Source organism: Seriola aureovittata, chromosome 23 (assembly GCF_021018895.1).
Source record: "Seriola aureovittata isolate HTS-2021-v1 ecotype China chromosome 23, ASM2101889v1, whole genome shotgun sequence".
NCBI classification, from domain to species: Eukaryota; Metazoa; Chordata; class Actinopteri; order Carangiformes; family Carangidae; genus Seriola; species Seriola aureovittata.
Window position 1 is genome coordinate 15,739,525 of NC_079386.1, and position 23,746 is coordinate 15,763,270.

Here is a 23,746-nt window from a genome sequence, read left to right on the forward strand (position 1 = left end):
GTGGAAACTGTTTTAAAGGCATCACAACAAAACGTAACGTTGTGGAAATCTTGCGTCTCTCCAGAAGAGTAGCTCAGATCTTTAAGACTTTATCAAGTATTTTTAGAAAGCAAATAAGGTCAGCTAGATCAGACGAGCCGTAACAATAACAATCCCACCACAGGTTCTGGAGCTTTCAACTGATTGGCATGATCTTCCTTGCCCCGTCGTCACAGTAACGTGTTTTTTTTTTTTTTTAACTTGTGCAGTGGTAAAAAAAAAATGGCAACTGTGAGGAGTCAATCTACAGGGACTCAGTGATTTACTGTGCACGCAGAAACATCTTGGTAGGTCTGAGGTCGTCTTAACTCATCTAATCCCCTCAACGCTCGATCTCTTTAATCATCTATTACGCCTTCTGACTTCTTCTGGGACGGCTTCTTACATTATGTTCCTCATGCTTGACTGCAGTTGTCTTGTTCTTAATTTATTTATTTTCTTATTTTCTATTTTATCAGGGACTTTTTGCGTAACAAAAACAAGTGCGACACGAAGGGTGCACATCATGGACAGACATGTAAATGACAAAAAGAATAAACACCTATATGTGTGTGTGTGTGTGTGTGTGTGTGTGTGTGAGAAAGGGAAAGTAAAAATATAATCATAATGAATGGGAATGTAATGAAAATAATAAAATAAAAAACAACAATATATAATAATAATAATTTAAATGATCTAAAAAAGAGAAAAACGGACAAAAAGTAAAAAGTAAAGCAGGCACCTTTAAATTTAAAGGTTGCTATTCTCCATTTGGGAAAACAGGAATGTGAACATATGCATACATGACAAATAAGCTCTCTTTTTCCTCACTCTTTCTCACATACACACACAGAAACACACACCCTTCATCAACCTCTGCCCTCCAGTCTGAGCCTTGTGAGGCTCTCCTCCCTTCCTCACACCCACGCTCACACAAGGCCTTCTTTATCAGGGCGGGAGGAGGGGAACGGCAGAGATGGAAAAAGAAAAAATCTCCCACGCTCACACCAAAAAGCACCAGCAGTGTGTGTGTGTGTGTGTGTGTATGTGTGTGTGTGTTTGCATGTATACTGCTGGCGTCCAGGTCCACTGATCCCTGATGTTGCAAGCAGGGTGTGAGTTGTCCTTAAATGGCCTTTCCATGGAAACATTAAAGGGAGCAAACAAGACAATGATGCCCCAGACAGAGAAGCTCTTTCTGGGGGCGAAGACGCAGCGTTGTGGCCCCTAAAGAGGAGTGGAGACCCTGGGTCACTGACACAGTTGGAGGAGATTCAATACGAGAGTGACAACAAGGAGGAAAAGGAGGGAAAGGAAAGGAAAGGAAAGGAAAGGAAAGGAAAGGAAAGGAAAGGAAAGGAAAGGAAAGGAAAGGAAAGGAAAGGAAAGGAAAGGAAAGGAAAGGAAAGGAAAGGAAAGGAAAGGAAAAGCAAAAGAAAATGAGACCAGCGCCTCAGGGATGGACAAACAACATCCCACCAACATTTTGTTTTGATCCATCAAAATCCACTTAATCACCCATTAATCACTAACATCCTGATTTCAGACTTGAAACCACAGAAACATCCTGCGAGCTCAGTCACATGGATTAACACCAACATGTGAGTAAACGCTCACTTGCTTGTGAACATAACTCACTCCCCTCCTCTCTCTCTCTCTCTGTGTCTCTCTTTCTCTCTCTATCTTAGGTTAACAGTGTGTGTTTTGTTTTAACCAGAGAAGGAATGCTTTTCCATGTTTTTACACCCCCCCCCCCCTAAAAGATCTGTTTGCCTCTCATGGCTCCGACTGACCACAACTTCAGACGCACTGGCCTCCACACCAGGAAGCTCGCACGTTTTCTATTTGTTCTTCTTTAGTCACCAAGCTTCTCCCCGTCACACTGCCTTCAATCCAAATCTCTCACACGTGATAAGAAATGCTGAAAAATTATGAGAGGAGATTCTTGAGTCTCGGCTGTTGCCTTCTTCGCTATGTCTCTGATTGGGAGGCATTTTTAGGTTGCAGTCGCAGTATTCAAGTAGAGAATTGATCTTAAAACATTTCAATGTTGATTTTTAACTCTCAGCCATCACAGATCTCTTGACCGAGTCGCTTTTTTATCCCTAAATCTGTGTGTACAGTATCTGTTTTATTTCAGTAGGAAATAAACAAAACAGCAGGTATAGCAGGTGTCTCTACTGGTTCAGTGTTGGATGGACCGTTGAAGCCACTAAAAAAGGAGGAAGCACTTGTGTTGCGTGATGGAAGAGCTACAACGATGAGGTAACAAGAGCTGCAAGCGTTAGTCATTTGAAAGATCAGACATTTTTACACGTTTGATCATTTGTCATTTTTCAAGCAAAAATGACAAAAAAATTTGATGCTGTGTGATTTTTTTATGAACTAAACGGTTAATCAGTTCAACAAGAACATTGATAGATAATAAAAAGTGAGTGCAAATGATTTTTCACACTGCAACCTTTTCATTTGCACTGAGATGCGTTCACTGTAGAGCGTAAAGATGAGAACTTTGCAACGTTAGGTTGTGGTGGATACACTGTGGGTTGGTAGGAAAGTTGGTGAGTAAGTGGTACCTACTTTTAGAAAACATTAAAGAGCAATGCCGCCCATACTTTCCATACTGCCGACATTTATTAAAGACAGTTCAAGCGTTTCCTCCACTTATATACAAACCTATATATCTAAACACTCGTCCGGCTCAGTGGTTTCGCGTGTTTGTTTTCGATCCTGAATATTTTCACTAATTATTTAAAATGTGCTGTGGCCACTTTCTGGTGGGTCTCCTCCACCCGTATATTTTTATTAGCCGCACTCCCAAGACGAGACTAAATATTTTAAATTCAAATTAAAAGCCCCCTCCTGCCGGCACAAAAAAACTGTAGCGATATATGTTTTTTGCTTTGCTCGATCACATACTGACAACACACACACAGTTTCCGGTGTTTCAGTTTCACACAGTTCCTGCCTCAGGCGCCGTATACGTTCAGGAGGAGACACCAATGTCTTCAATACATCTGAAACTAAATGCACAAGTGTTGTGATGAACACTCACTGCTACAGCCTTTTCTACAAGCCTTAATCTGGTGTTAAATTCATATTGTAAACGATCAACTAAAAACATGCAAACTTTACGAGCCTATATAACAAGTTTTCACCACTAAAACGGCTGCTTTTACTCAGTTTGATGAAACTTCCCCGCAAGAAAACACATCTGAACCGAGAGCTGAGCAGTGAGGATAACCAGTGTTAGCTGCCAAGGATGAAAAGACGAAGAGAAGAAACTTCATCACTAGAAAATTCAAAGAAAACAGACGTGACTGTGCCGCCCACAGCGTTTGATTGACAGGTGATCTTTGGGAAATCCAGCGCAGAAACTCCTCTGCTTTACACCAAAGATGTTCTTACCACCCGAAGCTCAAGCAATACGGCTAAAATCCCCACTTAATCTGTGAAAACAAACCCCTCATTACAGACTCTGAGCAGTCGGGCCACATCAAAGCACCACTACCCAGAATCCTCAGCGCAAGGAGCGCAGCAGCGCCGCTCTAACCTCCGACCCTGAGCAAACGCCAACCTGTCGAACCTTAACCCTCAGTCGTCATCTAGATCTATATATCATAAAATACAGCCGGCCTCCAACTCCCATGATCCACCACAACACACACACACACACACAAACACACAGACAGACACACACACACACACACACAAACACACAGACAAACACACACACACACACACACACACAAACACACACACACACACGAACACACTGGCTCCTTCTTATCCAACATAAGCCTGACACTCAAACACTGACACTTCACCTTATTCATTAACTCAAGTGACAGTCACACACAAAGAAAGTGTAGTATTCTGGTTGTCACGTGTACACACACACACACACACACACACACACACACACACACACACACACACACACACACACACACAGTGTTCATATATACACACCAAAGAGGAAGATGTCCACTTTGGGGATGGACCGGTGCTCAACTTGAGAGGTTTTGTGAGGACTCGCTGAGACACACATAACACAAAAATACACACACACACACACACACACACACACACACACACACACACACACACACACACACACACACACACAAAGCAAACTGTTCTCTGGTTATTTAACTCTTCTTGTGATGTTTGTGAAACGTAATCTAGGAAAATATGACAAACACACACACACACACACACACACACACACACACACACACACACACACAGGCAGGAAAACAGTCTTTACAGTGTTTTTTTAACATCCATGGATGTTTCTGACCTTTTGACCACAACAGGTTTAAAATTAATTTGACAGTAGACTCGTTTCAGTAAGCTTGTGAAATCATAAAACATGTCTTGGCTCATACTGACACGTTCAACCGTAGGTGGCTGAAATGAGCTGCTTTATATTCAGCAAAATGAGGCGATGTGCTCCTTTAAAAACGATTTACAGATCTGTCTGGAGCATCACACTACAGCTGCAACCATTAGTCGATTAACTGATGAGTTGGACTGAAGTTATTTTTGAAGCAAAGATGCCAAACGTTCCTCGGCTCCAGCTCGTCATTCCTATATTCGTCCAGTCGTATGTGATAGTAAATTCAATATTAATAATATATTTTGAATAGTTGGTTGAACAAAATGAGCTATCTGAAGAGTTAGAGATGTGATCTCTGGCTTGCAGCTGTACCACACGCCCTCTTTGCAAACAACAGTTAATGCATGAGAGTTGTGTGCAGTGTTTCCAGCTGTAGCCATGGCTGTCTGTTTACGTACCGATTGATTAGTGACCTTTAGAAGTGTTGCAGAGCGTATTACTTTACCGCAGACACATACAGGTTAGCTGTTTTCTAAAACTGCTAAACAAGGCTAAACACATTCTGACTCCTATCGTTGTACTTTACATCACACTGATATCAATCTTCTTATCTCACCTGCAGAGAGAGCACGTTTAAATGCACTTCCCTAAACGCTGAACTATTACTAGAACTGCTCCTGCTCTAATTGATAAGAACAAACACCAGAAGTCTGTCGTCAGGAAAAGCAACACATTCCTGTAATAAAAAAAAAAGGTTATCAGGATTGTTATCAGGGTAAATCAGACAATGCATCATGAATTTAGTTTATATAGCCTGACTCTAACTTATATACACACACACACACACACACACACACGCACACATCCCTGGCTGTGTGTGTTTCTGGTGGAGTATGGAAGCCATTAGATCCGGTGACCAGCGCTGACAATAGCGAAGGTTAAAAGGTCGGCGGCCTGGTGGGAGCAGAGACGGGCCCCATTGATCCATCAACGTCAAAAAAAAAAGACTTTGTGTTAGTGTGTGTATGTGTGTGTGTGCATGTATGTGTGTGTCCCTTTATCTCGCGCACACACACTTAAATGCCGGTGAAATATTAACTTGTTAATCTGAACTAAATGACCTTGCCGTAGCAACCGAAGCCTGCCGCTCGCCGACTTGCCCTCAGTCTCTGGACGTGCTTTTGTGTGTTTATGGGGGGACAATTGAGCATATTTTTATTTCTATCAGATCAAAGCTGCTTTGTCAGATTTCAAACGATAATGTTTTTTTTTTCCTTCTGGGCTTTGATTCAAGTATTTCATGAGTCATAGATTATCACATCGGAAAAGAAAAGTTTCCCAGCTGTAAGGTTTAATGGTGTTTTAGGGTTTTTCTTGATGATAATTAGCTGACAATAATTTAGAGATCACTTTCATGATGAGTGCGACATGTTGAGGGAATCATAAACGCAGACAAAAAGGCAGGAAAGCACCGATCTGGCAGCTGAGTGTCCAGAAATCTGAAACCACGAACTCTGCCCCGGCTGCCCTGTTTTTTCCACCTCCTCTATCTTTTGATCCATTATCTCCGCATCCATCTATTATCCATCTATCAGCCTGGAGCCAAAGCAGCCCCGAGACAACCCCCGCTCCGCCTCTTTCTGTTTTAATCAAATCGTTTCTGCCATTTTATGCTTCCTGTCTTGGTCTTTTCTTCTCATGCACCTTTTTATCCTCTTAAATCCATCCTCACTCGCCATCCTCCTTACATTTCTTTCCCTCTGCCAGTTCATCCATCTTTCCTCCATGTTCCCTATCACACCCTGGACTCTCCCCTCCACCCTCAAAGGAAAACTCAGTACGTCTGAAGTACGTCTGAATGTTTCCATTGAAGCTTTGCAGCTAAATTGTCCTGAGAAATGACTGTAAATTAAACTTTTACACCAGCAGCTTGCTCATTTATTCCTCAATTAGTGGTTCAATCAAGTTCATTTGAACTTCATGATAAATATGGATCAATTAAATCAAAAAATTGTAATGATTTTTGTTTTATGTTACCTGCCTAGGGACTACGGATGTTAATTAGCATTTTTGCTACAATCTGGCATGTTTACATTGTTTATTTTGTACTGATGTTCATTAACATGTGTTGTCCCTATCAAATAAACAAATAAATTAAATAAAAGGAACAGGAGATCCATTCTCGACTGCGCTGTCTTGCTATTTGTATCAAGGATTTGTGGTTTTTATTGCTCTGTCTGGTTTCCTTCTGCAGAGGTAATAAGTCTTTGACGGAGCAGGAAACTCAAGAATCCAGTGAGATTGACGTTTGTAACTTGGATGGTGCATTGTCCACCGCTGATTTCTCCCATACCACATCTATAACAATAAACGTGTCTTCGCACGTTTTAGGACAATGTAAAGAATTTTCCATCATTTCAAATTCATTTGAAGGCCATTTCAAGTGTCCCAGCTATAGCCATAATAAATTGTTTATGTTAACAGTATGTAATTAGTGTGGATTTCCGTACAGTATTTGCGGCTCACGGTGGTTTAAATGGTATTTCAGAGGGTTTTATCTTGTTTCAGGAAAGAATTAAATTCAGGCAAAGACGCTAAATCTTTCTTATTTACAGGAAGAGAGAGATTCAATATTGATTATCTGCAGCTTTAATCAGCTTTTAAAACCAAAATTAGACTAAATTCACAAATAAACAGTTTGGGAAAGCCACCCACTGTCCCCACATTTTGGTTCCCCACTCAAGTTCCATTCGCCCCACGTCCAACCAGGAGAGGACGGCGAGGGAAGTTATGACTCGCACGATCCCAACTTAACGTCTGCGGAGTAACCCACCTCGGGGGAGAGAGAGAGAGAGACGGACGGGATGAAAGGATGTTTCCGTCAGACGCCACCGAGGGCAGACGGGAGGGACGAGGACAAGAGAGGATCCAGTAAACAAAGAGAGTTCTGTGTCACGTTGGACCTCAAACTGGAGTCGCTTTGCCAGGGTAGCAACGAGAGCGGACCACATTGCATGGTGGAATGTGTGTGTGTGTGTGTGTGTGTGTGTGTGTGTGTGTGTGTGTGTGTGTGTGTGGGGTACATTCTTTGGTTTGAGGCATGGCTACGTTGCAATAAACTGTAAACATATAAACACTCACACACAAAAAAACAGCTCTTCTTAATCCAACATAATGGCTCAGAAACTGCTTCTAATGTCGAAGCGTTAAATGTAATGCTGCGGCGCGGCTGGTGGAAAATGTTATAAAGAGAAACCAAAACCAGGAAGAAGGTGGGATTAAAGAACCTGAACAGACTCTTTAGATATCATTCAAATATTCCCACTGGACAACATGGACTGTGAAGTATGACTCTCTTCAAACCCCGCCTACTTTCACACCTGGTCATCCCGAGTTGTGAAATACTCCCTACTACTATAAATGTCAACTGGGTTTTTAATGAGGTTTTGTTATTTCTGACACTTTCATTTCAGCTCTCCGTTAGAGTCACACGCCAAATCTGTACTCGTATAAAGGAAACAGCCGACGCAATGAGCTCTTCGTGTTCACTCATGGACAGCAGGACAGATACGTTCCAGCCTTTGGATCTGAATCACACTGAGGGGTTTCTTCTGAACACACAGAGCTGTCACACCGTTTACCGAAAAGGATTCCAGCACGGATTTCTTCTACAGTTCACGTCTCGGTCTCATGTGACGAACCGCCTCAAACAAACACGGAGCTGCAGGTCGAAAAGCTGCAAATCAGCAGAACACAAAACCCCCAACAGGGGTTTCAAAAACTGTTCTCCGTCACATGAAGATGCAATTTGGTGAAATCTGAGTAAAGCAAACACGGCTGAGGTGTGTGTGCATGTGAGTGTGTTGCCCCCCCCCCCCCCCCACCCCCCGACCCCAGTGAGAGGGTAAAAGGGATGGGGGGGTGCAGAACGCCGGACAAAAACAATAACAACTGCAGCAGCCTCGGGTCACGACTTCTTCACCCCCCCCCCCCAACACACACACACATGATTTTACTATGACGTTTATCTCGCATGTAGCTTTAGTATCACACACACTGCAACTGCAATAAGGTTGAGGGTCACTACACTGATGCAAAGAGAGTGTGTGTGTGTGTGTGTGTGTGTGTGAGCCTCCAGACATAGCTCAAAAGAAACAGCTAAAGGCTCCACAGATCAGAGATAGTGACATTCCAACCCCACCCCAACACACACACACACACACACACACACACACACACACACAACACACACACACACACACACACACACACACACACACACACACACACACTTCACCTATTCACGAGCTTCAGGCTCCTGCAACTGATCCACCCACGATTATTTATCTCAACAAAGCACCAACTCTCAGTGTGATGACTCTGTTCCATCACCTCTTCACGTTTCTGCCTCTCCTTGTTTCTCTCATTCGTTCTTCGTGTCTCTTTTTCCCTCCATCATTCAATCTGAACAGTTTCCTTTTCCTTTCATTTCATCTCCACAGTTTCAACCCATGTCAGATGATTTTAAAGCAATTTCCCCATTGCATTCTTGCATAAGTGTTTTGAGTTTGAGTGAATAAGATTAAATGATTTTCAAGTATCTTAACACTGGATATGTCTGGCAGCTCGCCTCATGAGAACAAGTAGCTACACACACATCATCCCAGGACTGAAAACTGAATTGAAAATCCAGATTTTTATATATTTCTGGATTAATTGGACAAAGTTAGCTGATTTGACAGGTATTTGATTTGCTGGGGTTTACCCAAAAACAAATATTCTTCTGCACAAAGTCTAGTTAAATTGAGTATCTTTGGGTTTTAGGACGTCACCTTGTGTGATGGGTGGTCACATCTTTCTGATACTTTATAGACTAAATACTTATTTCTCTAATTAAAAATACCTAATTGACTGAGTCCAGTTTCTTATACATCAAAATTGTGAACAAATTTCCATTTTTCATCCAATATGTAAACAAAAATGGAAGAAAAACAAAACACCTCAAGTACAAGCTTTTGGCTGTGCTATAAAATACAGCTTATTTTCACTGCTCAGTTTTTATTTTCCTCCTTAACTGACAGTTTTCTCTATGACTTGGTGAAAAATGACCACAGAGATGTTTTCCCACAGATGTTTGTTTTGTCTGACTCTACAGCTCAAGTTTTGTGTTACTGAAAACTCATAAAACAGCAAATATCCATGTTTGAAAGGTAGGAACTGGTGACCTTTTATTGCATTTCTGCCTCATAAATGACTTGATATGATTAAATGATTATCAAAAATAAACTGAATGTTCCTTTTTCCATCCTGCTCCAAATGCAAAAAGTCAATGTGATTTCTTGGAAACCTGAATACACTCTTTCTTTCTCTCATCAATATGCTCTATTGTGTACTATGTTGCTGCACGACATATGTTTTTGGTTAGTTAGGACAGTTAGAAAAGCAAGTCAGGGCAGAGGACATGGAAACACACACACACACACACACACACACACACACACACACACACAGTAGGGACAATAGCATCTCTATCTGATGGCATCCTCATCTACCCCCCGCAGAGCAGATTGCTACTGGAGGCTACCTTTACAGGAATGCAGGGAACAACACACACACACATACACACACACACACACAGACACACACACACACACGCAGAGCTGTTTACCAACCCAGGACATTTGGTTGCATACCTTCGACCACATGTCAAAACATTCTTTTGTAAAATCCCTGGATTTCTGTTACTGTCAACAGCGGGACGAGAGGAGGAGGAGGATTATCGTCTTCATCCCTGTTGGCCCGTTCTGGCTCGACCGAGTTCCCGGCCGCTCGCACTGTTTTGAAACACACTCTGCAGGAATGCTCCCCACAAGAAACACGGCCTGATGTCCGACCGGAGAAGAAGAAGAAGAAGAAGAAGAAGAAGAACAAGAAAAAAAACTCCAACCACAAATAGAAAACAACAAAAACTCTTTGGGAGACTCGTCCAGAACATGCTTCACAGCCACATGTAGAGAGTCCTGTTTGAATTTAGTTGAGGTGAAGTTGTGCAACACCATATTTCAAACTTGAACAACAACAGAGGGCATCACGTCTTATTTAGCTATTTAACTGAATTTATTTTCGGTTGTCTAAACCCATTAAATCCAGATCCTGTTGCTCTGCTGATATAAAAATCAAACAAATCTCATTTTAATAAAACAAGATCACAACAACCTCTGATTGTTCCACTTTCAGCAAAGGTTTTAATGTTTGAAATCTCTAACTGATGCATTAAATCTATGGGTGACTTCCAATCAATAACAAGATTATTTATTTCAAATGTGAACCTTGATCATGATTAATGTGTTGTATGTATTTAGATATATATTGAATCATCGGAGGGGTAGAGAGATGCAGCCTTATTTAAACAAACAGCAGCTTATAACAACTCCCCTCATCTCTCTTACATCACTAACAATGAAAACTATGGAGATAATGAAAGCTGCACAACAGTGAGCTTCTGCTTCAGTCCACTAAGACAGACTCTCGTACAACATGTAAAGTCTGATGCTCATTTAGATAGCGGACATGTCTGGTCTGATCTGCAGGGGTCTGGTGGGAAAAGCGCTCGAGTCAAGACAAGCTCTGGGAACCATCAAAAAAAAAAACTTAGCAGCTGTCATTTATCATTGAATCATGATTGCTTTAAGGGCACCACCTCGCTGCAACCTGGCAAATGTCATGAGCCAATGTAATCTAATGACACAGAAACGGCACAGATCGCCGGAGAGCTCGCAGTAGATCTTAAACCCACATTTGAAAGCGAGCTGACAGCTCGGCAGCAGCTGCTCTGTCGAACACAACAATGGAGGCAACTCACCGCCTCGTCATCTCAACCACGTTTGGCAAAAGACACGGAGGATGTCACAAAACGATGACAAATGGAAGCGTTTGAAATGATAAATAACACTAAAATATGTCTGAATGTCTCTAAGGCTGTACACATGCAGGAGGGTCAAGACCGGGAATTACCACAGATAAACACATTATGTAAAGCTAATGTTTATTTGGTTGTATTAATGTATTTTTTATTCCATTTAATCGACTATTGACTGGCTAATAACTCGACTGACTGGCTAACAGCTTGCCAAGAGGCTGGCAGCCTGACCCGCTGAACAGCTGAATAAGTAGCAAAGCTAAAGGCTGACTTGTTGAGCAGATAAAACCTTAAACTCACTGATCACTGACTGCAAAGAAAACAAGTGCTCAATTTAGAGAATTACATGTATGGGGACTACACACACACGCACACACACACACATATACTCGCACATAATCTCCACACCCATTCACACACACACACCACAGTAGTAATTTGTTATGCTCCTGGAGGAATGTTGACCAAATGGCTTATATCCCCGTGCTGTCTCAGACTGGGGGAAGCCACCCTCCCCCCTCCAGCAGAGGACTACACTCTCATAAGGGCCACGACACACACACACACACACACACACACACACACACACCCCAAAACATGAACATCTTGAAGGGGCAGTTGGCACATTTATACGCTCTCCGTCTCTTATACATTTGTCCACAACTGCTTAAAAAAAAACCCCCAGCAGACTCACTCTTGCACTTGCACTAATTATATCATTAAGGGCTGCTAGACACAATTATTTTCCTTATTGATTCTTCAGTTGACTTCTTTTGATGAACTATTTATAAAATGGAGGTACTGTGGACACTTCAGAGAGTGAGGAGACCCTGGAGCAGACACACAACATGCTGGAGGGAGTGTATATCTCATCTGACCTGGGAATTCCTTGGGATCCCCTAAGAGGAGTTGGAGGTAGTAGCTGGGGAAAATGGGGTCTGATTATTGTTTTCTGCCAGTATACTCCATCCAAAGAACTTGTCAGATGGCTGGGTGGATGGATGATTGGATGGATGGATGGATGGATGGAGCTTCGGGGGATCGTGCGACACCTTCCAATGTCAGATTAGGAGGTTTGTGTCCGACGATTTCCGATGGTTAGCTGCTTCTTTCTAGCTCTCTTTTTCATTCACATACAGTGGAGTACAACCCGGCCTTTAGCCCACTACTACCACCACGACCCAGATCTGGTTGAGAGGCAGAAAATAGATGAATGGCCTCAAATGTCTTGTTTTGTCTGATTAACAGTCTCCCCAGATTTGAGAAGCTGTTCGCAGCAAATCTTTGCCATTTTTGCTTGATCCATGACTTCAGCAATTAACGCCGCTGGCTTGACTCTCAGGAATGACGGACATGTGGATTTCCTCCAGGGATCAATAAAGTCTTACATTAAAATTGTCATCTGAAACCTGACACAAACACACACATTTGTTCATGGCTCTCTCTCGGAAGTGAGAGGATTATGACTGTATTCAGCTGTGGTCCATACAGTCACTGTAAACCTCTGTTCAGAGGCTGCTGGAAACTCTCTCTCACCCTCGCTTAACCTAAAACACATTATACACTCTTGTCTTTCATATACACACACATGCGAACCTCATCTTTACCTTCCCTCTGTGCTCCTGTCTTTCCCAGCTTCCCTTCAAGGACGTAACACCTAATCATTAAACACTTTTCTGCACCACAGTTCCCTGTTCAGAGCTCACCGCCTGAGCTACTTCATTGTGTGTGTTTCTGAGTGAGTGAGCGTGCGTGCATGCGCGCGTGCGTGCATGTGTGCGTGCATGCGCGTGCGTGTGAGAGTTTAAACTAGCCACTGGACACAAAACAGCCATAGACCACGGTTTGATTTTTATCTCCTTTAGCAGTCCCAGTCACATTTTCCCAGGGGCTGTGTGACTTAGTGTGTGTGTGTGTGTGTGTGTGTGTGTGTGTGTGTGTGTGTGTGTGTGTGTTTCCAGATGACTGAGCCAGGCTTTTCCATTCCCTGCTGTGGCGCTGTGGTGAATATGGATGCACACCGGCCAACATTTACACCGCTGCTGCTGCGACTTCTCAACACCGTGGGCGAGCGACGGTAAAAGAAAGAGAAAGAGAAAGAGAGGCAGAGGTTGCATGTCAGTCGGCCTACTTATGCACTGGACTGAACGCACATACACACACACACACACACACACACACACACAAACACACACATTTGTTCATGGCTCTCTCTCGGAAGTGAGAGGATTATGACTGTATTCAGCTGTGGTCCATACAGTCACTGTAAACCTCTGTTCAGAGGCTGCTGGAAACTCTCTCTCACCCTCGCTTAACCTAAAACACATTATACACTCTTGTCTTTCATATACACACACATGCGAACCTCATCTTTACCTTCCCTCTGTGCTCCTGTCTTTCCCAGCTTCCCTTCAAGGACGTAACACCTAATCATTAAACACTTTTCTGCACCACAGTTCCCTGTTCAGAGCTCACCGCCTGAGCTACTTCATTGTGTGTGTTTCTGAGTGAGTGAGCGTGCGTGCATGCGCGCGTGCGTGCATGTGTGCGTGCATGCGCGTGCGTGTGAGAGTTTAAACTAGCCACTGGACACAAAACAGCCATAGACCACGGTTTGATTTTTATCTCCTTTAGCAGTCCCAGTCACATTTTCCCAGGGGCTGTGTGACTTAGTGTGTGTGTGTGTGTGTGTGTGTGTGTGTGTGTGTGTGTGTGTGTTTCCAAATGACTGAGCCAGGCTTTTCCATTCCCTGCTGTGGCGCTGTGGTGAATATGGATGCACACCGGCCAACATTTACACCGCTGCTGCTGCGACTTCTCAACACCGTGGGCGAGCGACGGTAAAAGAAAGAGAAAGAGAAAGAGAGGCAGAGGTTGCATGTCAGTCGGCCTACTTATGCACTGGACTGAACGCACATACACACACACACACACACACACACACACAAACACACACAGAGACCACCCCCAGCAGAACACACACCAATAATTACTTGCAGTAATTCAAAAGACACCCTCCTTATTTCCAGCAGCTCACCGCCCGCAGCGTGAAACCGTGAGAAGAGGCTGGGAGGAAACGGCGGCCCCCGTGACTTTATCGCACAAGAAGAGGTCACGTCAAAATCTATAAGCACACATTAAATCTCTCGCAAAGCCTTCACACTTCCCCAATACACACACCTGAAAGTAACACTAACCTCTTACAGCTCTGCAGACCACACTACATGTCATTCTGCACATCTATCAACTCCCATACTTGTTGGTTTCTTAGTTGAATCATGAGGATGCTGTCAATGGAAGCCAACGCAAAAAGGGTCGATAACCTTTAACATATGTGACAAACACTATAACAGTCTTTCATTTCCCACAGACACCCGACCAGAGTGGTTTGAGTCGTCTGTCAACGCTCGGGGGAATTTTTACCGTCCGGTGAATGAACAGGAAGATGAACAGAGCCTCGTTTCGCTGGAGATCCCCCCCTGGGAACCCCGTTTAGCACCCCTGTGGGAACCCTTTGACCTCCAAGTTTGAGAACCCAACCGCTGCATTAGATTATGTCAATAGGGCTTTTTTTTTTTATTCATGGACAGTGACAGCTGACAAACATCAACCGGCACCGGATATTTGCTTTCGCTTTGGGCAATAACTTTTTATTCTCTGCAGAAGAGGAGGAGGAGGAGGAGGAGGAGGAGGAGGAGGAAGAGTGAAGCTACAAATCTGATGTCTAAAAAAAAAGCAGTTTTTGAGTTGAAAAGTTGAACGCAAGCGGACAACAAGCAGACTGAAATGAGGGAGCAGCCTTACAAGCCTGCAAACTTACCACAATTGCTGTTTTGGTGGAGCTAGAGTTCTGCAACAACCACATCCTTACATAGTGCAATTCCTTTTGTCAATGTGAGAGTGATATTATGAAAATAAGATGCTAAGACGCTAAATATTTACATAAACATTAAGAAAATACTTTATATAAACTCACTCCTAGTACAGTAAACCTGTGAATATAACATTATATCATTGTGCATTTATGTGTTATTGTAGCTGGTTGAGGTGAAGCTAATAAAGCTAACGACTATCAAAATAATAGATTTTCTGTCAGTGGATTAATCATTTCAGTTCTTGGTGGAGCTACAAGGATTAGTCGATTAATTGATGGACAGAACATTAATCAGCAACTATTTTGATGATCTAATAAAAAATGTCAATGTAATGATGCATTTCTTTGTCACACATGAAAGTAAACTGAATATCTTTCAATATAATTTGACACAAGCATTTTCCATTATGTACCCTCATTTTAAAATAATCGTTAGGTACAGCTCTACTCTTCATGTGTGGTATGCATGAATCTTATATTTATAAAGTAATTAAGGCAGTAAAGTAAATGGGATGAAGTAAAAAAAAGTACAATATTTCCCTCTAAAATGTAGTTAAAAATAAGTATAAAGTATTTAAAATAAGTAAAGTACTTCATAAATGTACTTATTTACACTGCACAGGCTTGTAAATTGAGATTTTTCACATTTATATCAATGAAAATAGCTTCAACAGTTATGGTCAACTTACTTTAGTGATGATGAGCGGCTCGCCGTGCTCCAGTCCTCCTTTCAGCGTGAACCCCCAAGGCGCGCCCCCGCTCAACTGGACCTGAATGTGGTGGAAAGAGACGAGCTGCTCAACCGTTTCCATCCTCTCCCTCCGGTCCGTTATCCGTTATTTTTCTTCTTCTTCTTCCCTTCTCCCTCTCTCTATTTTGCTTCCTCTCGGTGTATTAGCCGGGCTGAGTCGTTGCTAGCTTAGCGGCGCCGGTAGCGGTCCCTCGGCTTCTCCATCACCGCTGTAACGACAACAACGTACGGATGGATGGATGAGTGGAAGGACGGAGGGAGTGAGTGGAAGAGGGGGAGGGCAAAAAGTTTTGGCCAGCGTCAAGCTCGTCGAAGTTATGGCCAACTTTTCGTTTTTAACTTCCGGTCAAGGAGTTTAACCGTTAAGGAAAAGTAGACGTTAGCATGTTTTACGGTTTCAGTCTCGCTCTGTATTTTATCACGTAAATCTACCGGTTGTTTCGTTTAATATATTTAGCTACTGACCCGCTTATTTCACCAAAAGAAGAAAGTTTAACGCGTTTTATTTTGACACCTACATCAAATGTTTCCGGTGTTACAGTCGCTACATTGACGTAGCTGCAAACTTTGGGGAAACTTTTACCAAGGAGAGGTAGGCAGGCCCCTCCCACTATTCGAACAGCGGGATGTGATTGACAGAAAGGTCTACCAATAGCAGAGAGAGTCTGCATGCGAGTATCCAATAAGCGACGTTTAGGGGAGGGGCTGCCAGGGCAACAACCGCTGTATTGTAATAACATCAGGTTGGCTCACGGCGGCAAATAGAGCCAGAAACACAGCATCAGTTCATTTTAAGCACTGATGAATATAGTTTAGCTTTCATCTTCATATCTAATCATCCATATCTAATTTTATCTAATGATTTTGGTTCATTTTGCTGCCCTGCTGCACTGTAGCAAGCTATAACGTGATTTAGTTTTTTAAGTACTGTTCTGTGTGAAGCACTTAACTTGATCTTTGAAAAGTTCTTTACTTTCTTTACACTAGAATTACAATCACAAACATCCTTGGTCTTTCTCAGTAAATCTGTGAATTGCTCACAACTGAATTAGGACTATTACAAAGCGCAAAGACTTTATCATTCTGTCCTCAAACTGCTGTAACTCTCATTTTGTAAGTGAAAGCAAAGATTGTCAAAGCCCTCATCCATCCACACTGAGATTTTGCAGAACTGCAGCATGAGCACCTACAGTACACGAGCCCTCGGGCCAACAACAACATTTGGTATCACGTCCCACACATTTCTGAAGCCTTACCAATCATACCAGTCTAATTGTCTAACCACCATATTAAGACTCATTTAAACAAGCAATTACAAGCTCTCAAAAGTTACATAAGACAAACTTACTGCTATTCTGGTTAATTTCCCACTCCAGTGATAATAAGCTATAGTTATACAATTTGCGCAAGTTTATTTAAGCTCTCTTGCAACAATTTATTATCAATAATTATGTTTTGTTAAGTTATTGAGTTCCTTAATGGAGCTTGCTGAGATGATAGATGTTAGGGTGTCACTCTTTAACTGCTTCATGACCCTGTACGTGAGTTTCATTTGAAATCCACTGCGAAACACCCATGATGGAGTAAACAATGTCTAAGCAGCCAGGATTAATGAATCAATACCTTTATATCTTCATCTGGTGCTTTTATTAATACTTCTCTGATGCACAGAGGGTTACATTTCAAACATTTATTAACACGACAAGTAAACATCTCCATTCACCAATGAGGACCATATGGTGGGGTTGAAAGCTACTGGACTTTTTTACTTTCTTTCCCGGAGTGAGATGATAAAATCGATAGCACTCTCGTGTCTGTGTGTTAAGTTCGGGGTCCCTACCTGGTTAGCCTAGCTTAGCATAAAGACTTATGGAGGAAAACAACAACAAAGCTACTGAGCTGAGCCTCCAAGTTGTAATTCAGAGTCATTGATATGGAAAATTTCTATCACCAAAGATATTTCCCAAGTGGTGAAAACAAATACAGGAAGTGTCACCAAACTGTTGGAAAAACGGCTGCAAAACCAACATTGCTGGCAGTTGCATCAAAATAAAATCCTAAATTAACAACTCATACTGTTGATTTAGATCATTTGAATTGAGTTTATCTTTACTGTATTTAGTTTCACTTGTAAATGAACCCCTCCGTACACTGCAAAAAAAAAAAAAAAAAGCTAATTTAGGCCATTTAAATGGTGTGACCACAAGGCTAGCAGCCATTGTAGCCACTGTAATGATACTTGGACACTCCCAAGTCAGAATAACAGGAGGTTTTCCTGCTCTTCATTTCCTTGTTTGACTGCACCATTAACATACAGACATGACTGATATCAATGTTCTCATCTCCTCTCTGAAATAAAGTAGCTAGTGTTTCTCAAAATGTTGAACTAGTCATTTAAAAAGATGCAATCTTCAAGCAAAGTTGGTTTTAAATGGTTGATTTTCCCTATAAACAAATACGTTACATCTTCAAAATGGTTTCTGTTTTGTACATAAACTTCCCTGGGTAGCTATTAAAGCTGCATTACAGTGTAAATAATACGCACAACGTCAGTCCAAATCTCAAAAGTGAAGCTTTCTACACAATTTCTGGTTTTTAAAGTTGAAGCTGAAACAGTTGCTTCTGCCTTTATTGGTGAATTAGTGTCTGGAATAAACATTTAAATGTGTTTCAGCCTCAGCAGCTCTTATGGCCATTTTCTGTCTGTCTCCTTTGTAGTTTTCCCACAGTCCCTCTGCAGACTGGGAAGATCGGGATTGGAGATAATCACTGTTGTGGAATGCCACCACACTGCAGTGGCACTTATTTGAGTGTGTGTGTGTGTGTGTGTGTGTGTGTGTGTGTGTGTGTGTGTGTGTGTGTGTGTGAACGAGTGGCTATCTTTGCATGTGTGGAGAGAAAGAACAAGTAAAGAGAGGCAGATAGAGAGAATCAAAAGAGAAAGGGAGACAGATGTGAACCTGTCCAGACATCTCACCTTTCATCCAGACCACGAGGAGGTTGTTTTGGTCAGATCAGACGACCGTTCCTCCACGCCGCCGGTGACAGCCGTGGCCGGACGCTTTATGTTTTCAGGAGTTCGTTCGTTCAACTCGTCCCTGTTGAGAACAATTCATTCAACAGAAGCTCAGTGATCCCAAAGGCTTCAAATTATCCAAGTACAAACAAACAGCATATGAAAACACTGCAATCAGACTCTTCAGAAATAGCCAGAGTTTGGGAGTTGTCTAAATATAAAAATCTACACCACAGTGCAAAAAAAGATGCAAGATGAAACCAAAGACCAACAGAGCAAGTCACAAATTACATTGCTGAAACTTGAGGCATGTTGTAGTTATTTTGAAGGAGTACCCCAAAGAATCATCACATGTCACTTTTCCTCAAAGCCACTATGTATACAATATTTTTTTAATTCATTCTGATGGAGTAAGTTTTTTATTTGTAGAAAAATGAAACGATCCTTGTGGAAACTGGTGCAGTGGTGTCATTCTACCACCTGATGGCGCTGATGTGATCAACAACAGACTTATAATAAAACCACTTTATCTTAAGGTCTCATACTACATCCATGCAAAAGACCTTTGTGTGTGTGTGTGTGTGTGTGTGTGTGTGTGTGTGTGTGTGTGTGATTTATTGAGCAATAAATTTACAAAGAAGGAGACACTTCAACCTTTGTATCAAATTCCATTCAAACCTTTACAGATGATTATTGGTCAAATTAAAGAAAAAAATGAAAAAACAAGAACATTTTTTCTTGTTTCAGTTTGGATAGAAAAAAATCTGACTTGTTAGCAACGTTTGAATTATTTCACATGATGCTGAATTAAAGAATAAAGGTATATTTAAGCACAAATAATTTATCAAAAAGAAACCTTTGGGGTATATAGTAACTCATCTCATCAAATTATGTGTTTTAATTTACAGTTACAATCCGAGTATCAGCTTGACTTAGTAAAACAGAGTGACACATTTTGCTTTTCCTGAATTAAACCTGGATTTTTTATTAATTATTAATTATCCTGGCTGTCTTAAAATTAACACACACTGTGCAAAGTTAACCTGGAAACTATGGATGCTAAAAAAATATATATTGTTTCTGTAAAGTAGGATACAGAGGATAACAGCAAAGAACACATTCATCAAATATCAGAATGTGTATAAAGTGCATTTAAAATTCACATTTGCCTCCATGTACATTTGAGCACCTTTACCGACCCAATCGAATGGCTTCCTCGCGCTCCTGTGGGCGGCTCACGCATATCCGAAGGGTTAATTGGGGTCACCGTCAATTTCAGGAAGTTGATTGTCGCGACCAAAATGGCAGGTGAACAGGTGAGCCTGTAAAATCGCGCCCTCGGCCGTGCTGGGGATGGTTGCCAGTCATAGCCTCGTTGGTGGAGCTCGCTAGCACCAGAGGATTTATAACCAACATGAGGGCGCTGCGTGTCTGCGTCCTGTCCTGTTTCATCCTCCTGTTGACTTTTACCTGCACCGCGCTAAAAATGGCCTCCGAGCTCTCTGGCGCGCATCACCGGCCTCTGACGCACGAGCAGGAAGCGGACCAGAACGTGCAGTTCATGTTGAGTTTGTACCGGAGCGCGGCCGGACCGGACGGCAGGCCCAAACAGCACCGGAAGTTCGGCTCCAACACGGTCCGACTGCTGAGACCCACGGCGTCTACGGTGCACTACTTGCCAGCGTCGAGAGGTGAAACAGCCAGTTTACTAATCTCCTAAAGATCTGCATCTAATCTATTTTCCAGAGGCAATCACGACCCAGCCACTGGGTCCGACTCTGCAACAGGTGGTTCAGAGTTTTATGACCGGAAGTGTTTTATTTTGGCAGAGGGATAACTTTTTATACATGTCGGTAAACTGCCAGCTCGTGTCCAAAAATGCTCTATTAACTTATTATGTTTCATACACTGATTCCAAACACATTTCATGAGACTTTTTTATTTCCCTGTGCTTCTTATTATATTGTTTTAAACCCTCCCACCACCAAAAAAAAAAAAATGGCAGCCATCCAATACAATAGTTGGACTGCTGATTGTTTTAGCTTTCTGTGTATCTTCCATAACCATGTGAGGGCTCTGATCATCTGTACCACCATTCACTTGCATTTTCTGACACAGATCAGGTGAACAGGACATTGCATAAATAGATTAGGTTTCAAAAACAGTGATCTTATTAAAGAATGACGCCAAATCTGGCATGATAGTTCACATGAAAGCTGAGAATACTTTACGTTATCGGCTAACGATGACACACACTTGTCTGAATTAACCTTGATTTCTTGCAGATTCATTTTATCTAGCTCTTGTTTCATGTTTCAGTGTAATGAGGCATCTAGTCCAGTGGTTCCCAACCTTTTCCAACTCCTGACCCACTTGAAAATCTCAAAAATGTCTGCGGCCCACATCCAACTTCATAACAATACGGAGGCCAAATAATGCCTTCTCAGAGCACTTTTTACTTTAATGATAATGATTGAACTGAAAGCAGAGGACCCTCTTTCTTTTTAATTCTTACTGTTGCTAATCAGCTATCTATTTTGATACTCCAGTTTTTCTGTTGGTTACGATGTTGTCCAGAGGCGACAGCATAAGTTCCTACCATTGGCGTATCACAGTGATGGGCATTAATACAAGAAAAGATTTACTTTTAAAACATTTTTAAAGATCATTTTGTTTTTAAAACATTTATTTATTTATATATAATTACATATTTTCACCAAAACTGTATTGAGAGGGACTGAGTGTGTCAGTCATTAACTATGGGCATCTCTCTTCCAGACTCCCACTACACCTTCACAGTACAGTACAACCTTGACACTCTTCCCTCGGAGCAGCTCATCAAAGCCTCTTTCATCCATCTCCGCTCTTCATCCTCTTCTTCTTCTTCTTCTTCTTCCTCAACCACAACTTCAAGCACCACCCAGGCCCTTGAGCCGCCCCGATGCAGAGCTCAGATCACCTCACTGGGACCGGAGAGCCTGGTCACTCTGGAGCCCCACGAGCGGTGGACGGAGACGGACATCACGGCACACGTCACCGGGCACGTCCTACAGAGGAAGGACCGGGGCAAGGGGGGACACTTGATCCTCACTGCCCAGTACCGGTGCACAGAACCTGGGCTTGCTGAAGAGGACGGCAGCCTCTGGTGGCAGACTCGTCGTAGAGGAAGACCGAGAGAGGAACCTCACCTCGAAGTCCCGTCCCTTCTTCTGTACCTGGAGGAGGAGAGGGAAGTGAAGGACTGGATGGGGGAGTTGTTGGGGGGTGAAGGGGAGAACATCATGAGGCGAATAGGGCAGTGGCACCCTTCGCTTCGCCGGCGCCGTCGCTCCAAAGACTCTTCAGAGGCGAAAGATCCTTCGCTGGACGCCCTGAAAAACGCCCCTACTTCCTCCTCCTCTTTCTCCACCTCCCCCTCCGCCTCCATCATCGCCGAGATCCCCAACTACAAACGCAAAACCAGCGTACCCAAGAACCGCTGCAAGCTCCACTCCTTCCGCCTCTCCTTCGACGAGCTCGGCTGGGGCCACTTCATCGCCCCGCCGGTGTACAACCCTCGCTTCTGCCAGGGCGACTGCCCGAGGTTGCTCCACTACGGCTACCACTCCCCCAACCACGCCATCATCCAGACCGTCATCAACGACCTGGGTGTCGGGGACGTCCCTCCTCCGTCCTGCGTGCCTTACAAGTACATGCCCATGAGCGTGCTGGTTGTGCACAAGAATAAGGTGGACTACAGGGAGCTGGAGGACATGGTGGCCGAGTCGTGCACGTGTCGCTAAAGACTCGGGAGCGGAAGCACTGAGAAAAGAGACTTAAAAAAGGGGGTGGATGATGATGGGTCATTTGTTTGATCTACAGCTTGGCGGCTAACCACAATGAGTTTGAGACTGGAAGGAGGAAGTTGTTGTGGTTTCAGATCGTCACCATCCCTGTTAAAGCACTTTAAAAGGCAGCTGCCGAATGTGAACCATGGGCCGTGCCGCTGGGAGGGGAGTCGCTACGTCCTGATATTCTGAATTATTGTGGCATTATTATACTGTGACTCTAATCTGGTGGAAAGGTGAATGTGCTGATTGCTGGATTCATAGTCACTATAAAAGGTTGCAGGTAATTTTGGAAGCATTTTACGACCCTTGAGAGCAGCTTAACCAACTTGATGTAAGTAGTAATTTGATTAAACTAAGCTAAAAGTAAATTCCGGGGGAACTCAAACTAAACTTCTGCAGTAGCTTCATAAACTTGACTAAACATCATGGGAACCTTTTAAGAAAACTGATAACTTTAGGATTAAGCACTGGTTCATTTGTGTTTTTTGAAGTCAACCTTCGACATCAAATCACAGTCATCTGATGAATATTTTCTTCCTTCTGTCTGTCTGTGTATTCGTTCTTTCTTTTCTGTCTTGTTCCTTTTTTTTTTTCTTTAAAAACCTCATCTGTCTCACTTCAGGACTCTAATAATCAGCCAAAAAAACTCATAGATTTGTGTGTAAAAAAAAAAAAAAAAAAAACATGATGCCGCTGCGTGTGGCCATGTTCCTCTGTGAGAAATCAGACACTGCTTAAAAACAGAGAAAGTATTTTATCGACCGTGTTGGATGTAACTGTAAAGGTCGTATGATGTGACATTTTTGCTGTTTACAGTCTGAACTTTTGCATTTTGTAAATATTTATAATAAAAGAAAAAGGGCTGCTACTGGCCTGTCTTATATAAAAAATCAAAACAAAATGAAGGATTATGAAGAGAAGCAAGTGTTGTATGTTAAAGAAAACAGAATTGTTGAGTGGAGTGGAAAAGAATGCAATTTTTATTACGAGTGAAGA

At 42.6% G+C, this 23,746-nt stretch overlaps 2 protein-coding genes across 3 annotated transcripts in view; one reads left to right on the top strand and one right to left on the bottom strand.

Moving 5' to 3' along the window:
- Positions 1–16,465, bottom strand: part of shroom4 (shroom family member 4) — a 61,944-nt gene extending 45,479 nt beyond the window's left edge. The window contains exons 1-2 of one of the 2 annotated variants that reach the window (XM_056369366.1): positions 16,423–16,465; positions 15,843–16,113 (exon numbers count right to left, since the gene is read on the bottom strand). In XM_056369366.1, coding sequence (XP_056225341.1) covers positions 15,843–15,965 — 123 coding nt within the window. In that variant the 5' untranslated portion in view covers positions 15,966–16,113; positions 16,423–16,465. Of the gene's footprint in view, positions 1–15,842; positions 16,312–16,422 lie in introns of those variants that run through there. The other variant, XM_056369365.1, reaches the window with a different exon arrangement.
- Positions 16,466–20,156: 3,691 nt separating this feature from the next.
- Positions 20,157–23,746, top strand: bmp15 (bone morphogenetic protein 15). Its single transcript, XM_056369372.1, has 2 exons — positions 20,157–20,611; positions 21,699–23,746. Exons 1-2 carry the CDS (start codon positions 20,335–20,337, stop codon positions 22,700–22,702), a joined length of 1,281 nt encoding a protein of 426 aa, XP_056225347.1. The 5' UTR covers positions 20,157–20,334; the 3' UTR covers positions 22,703–23,746.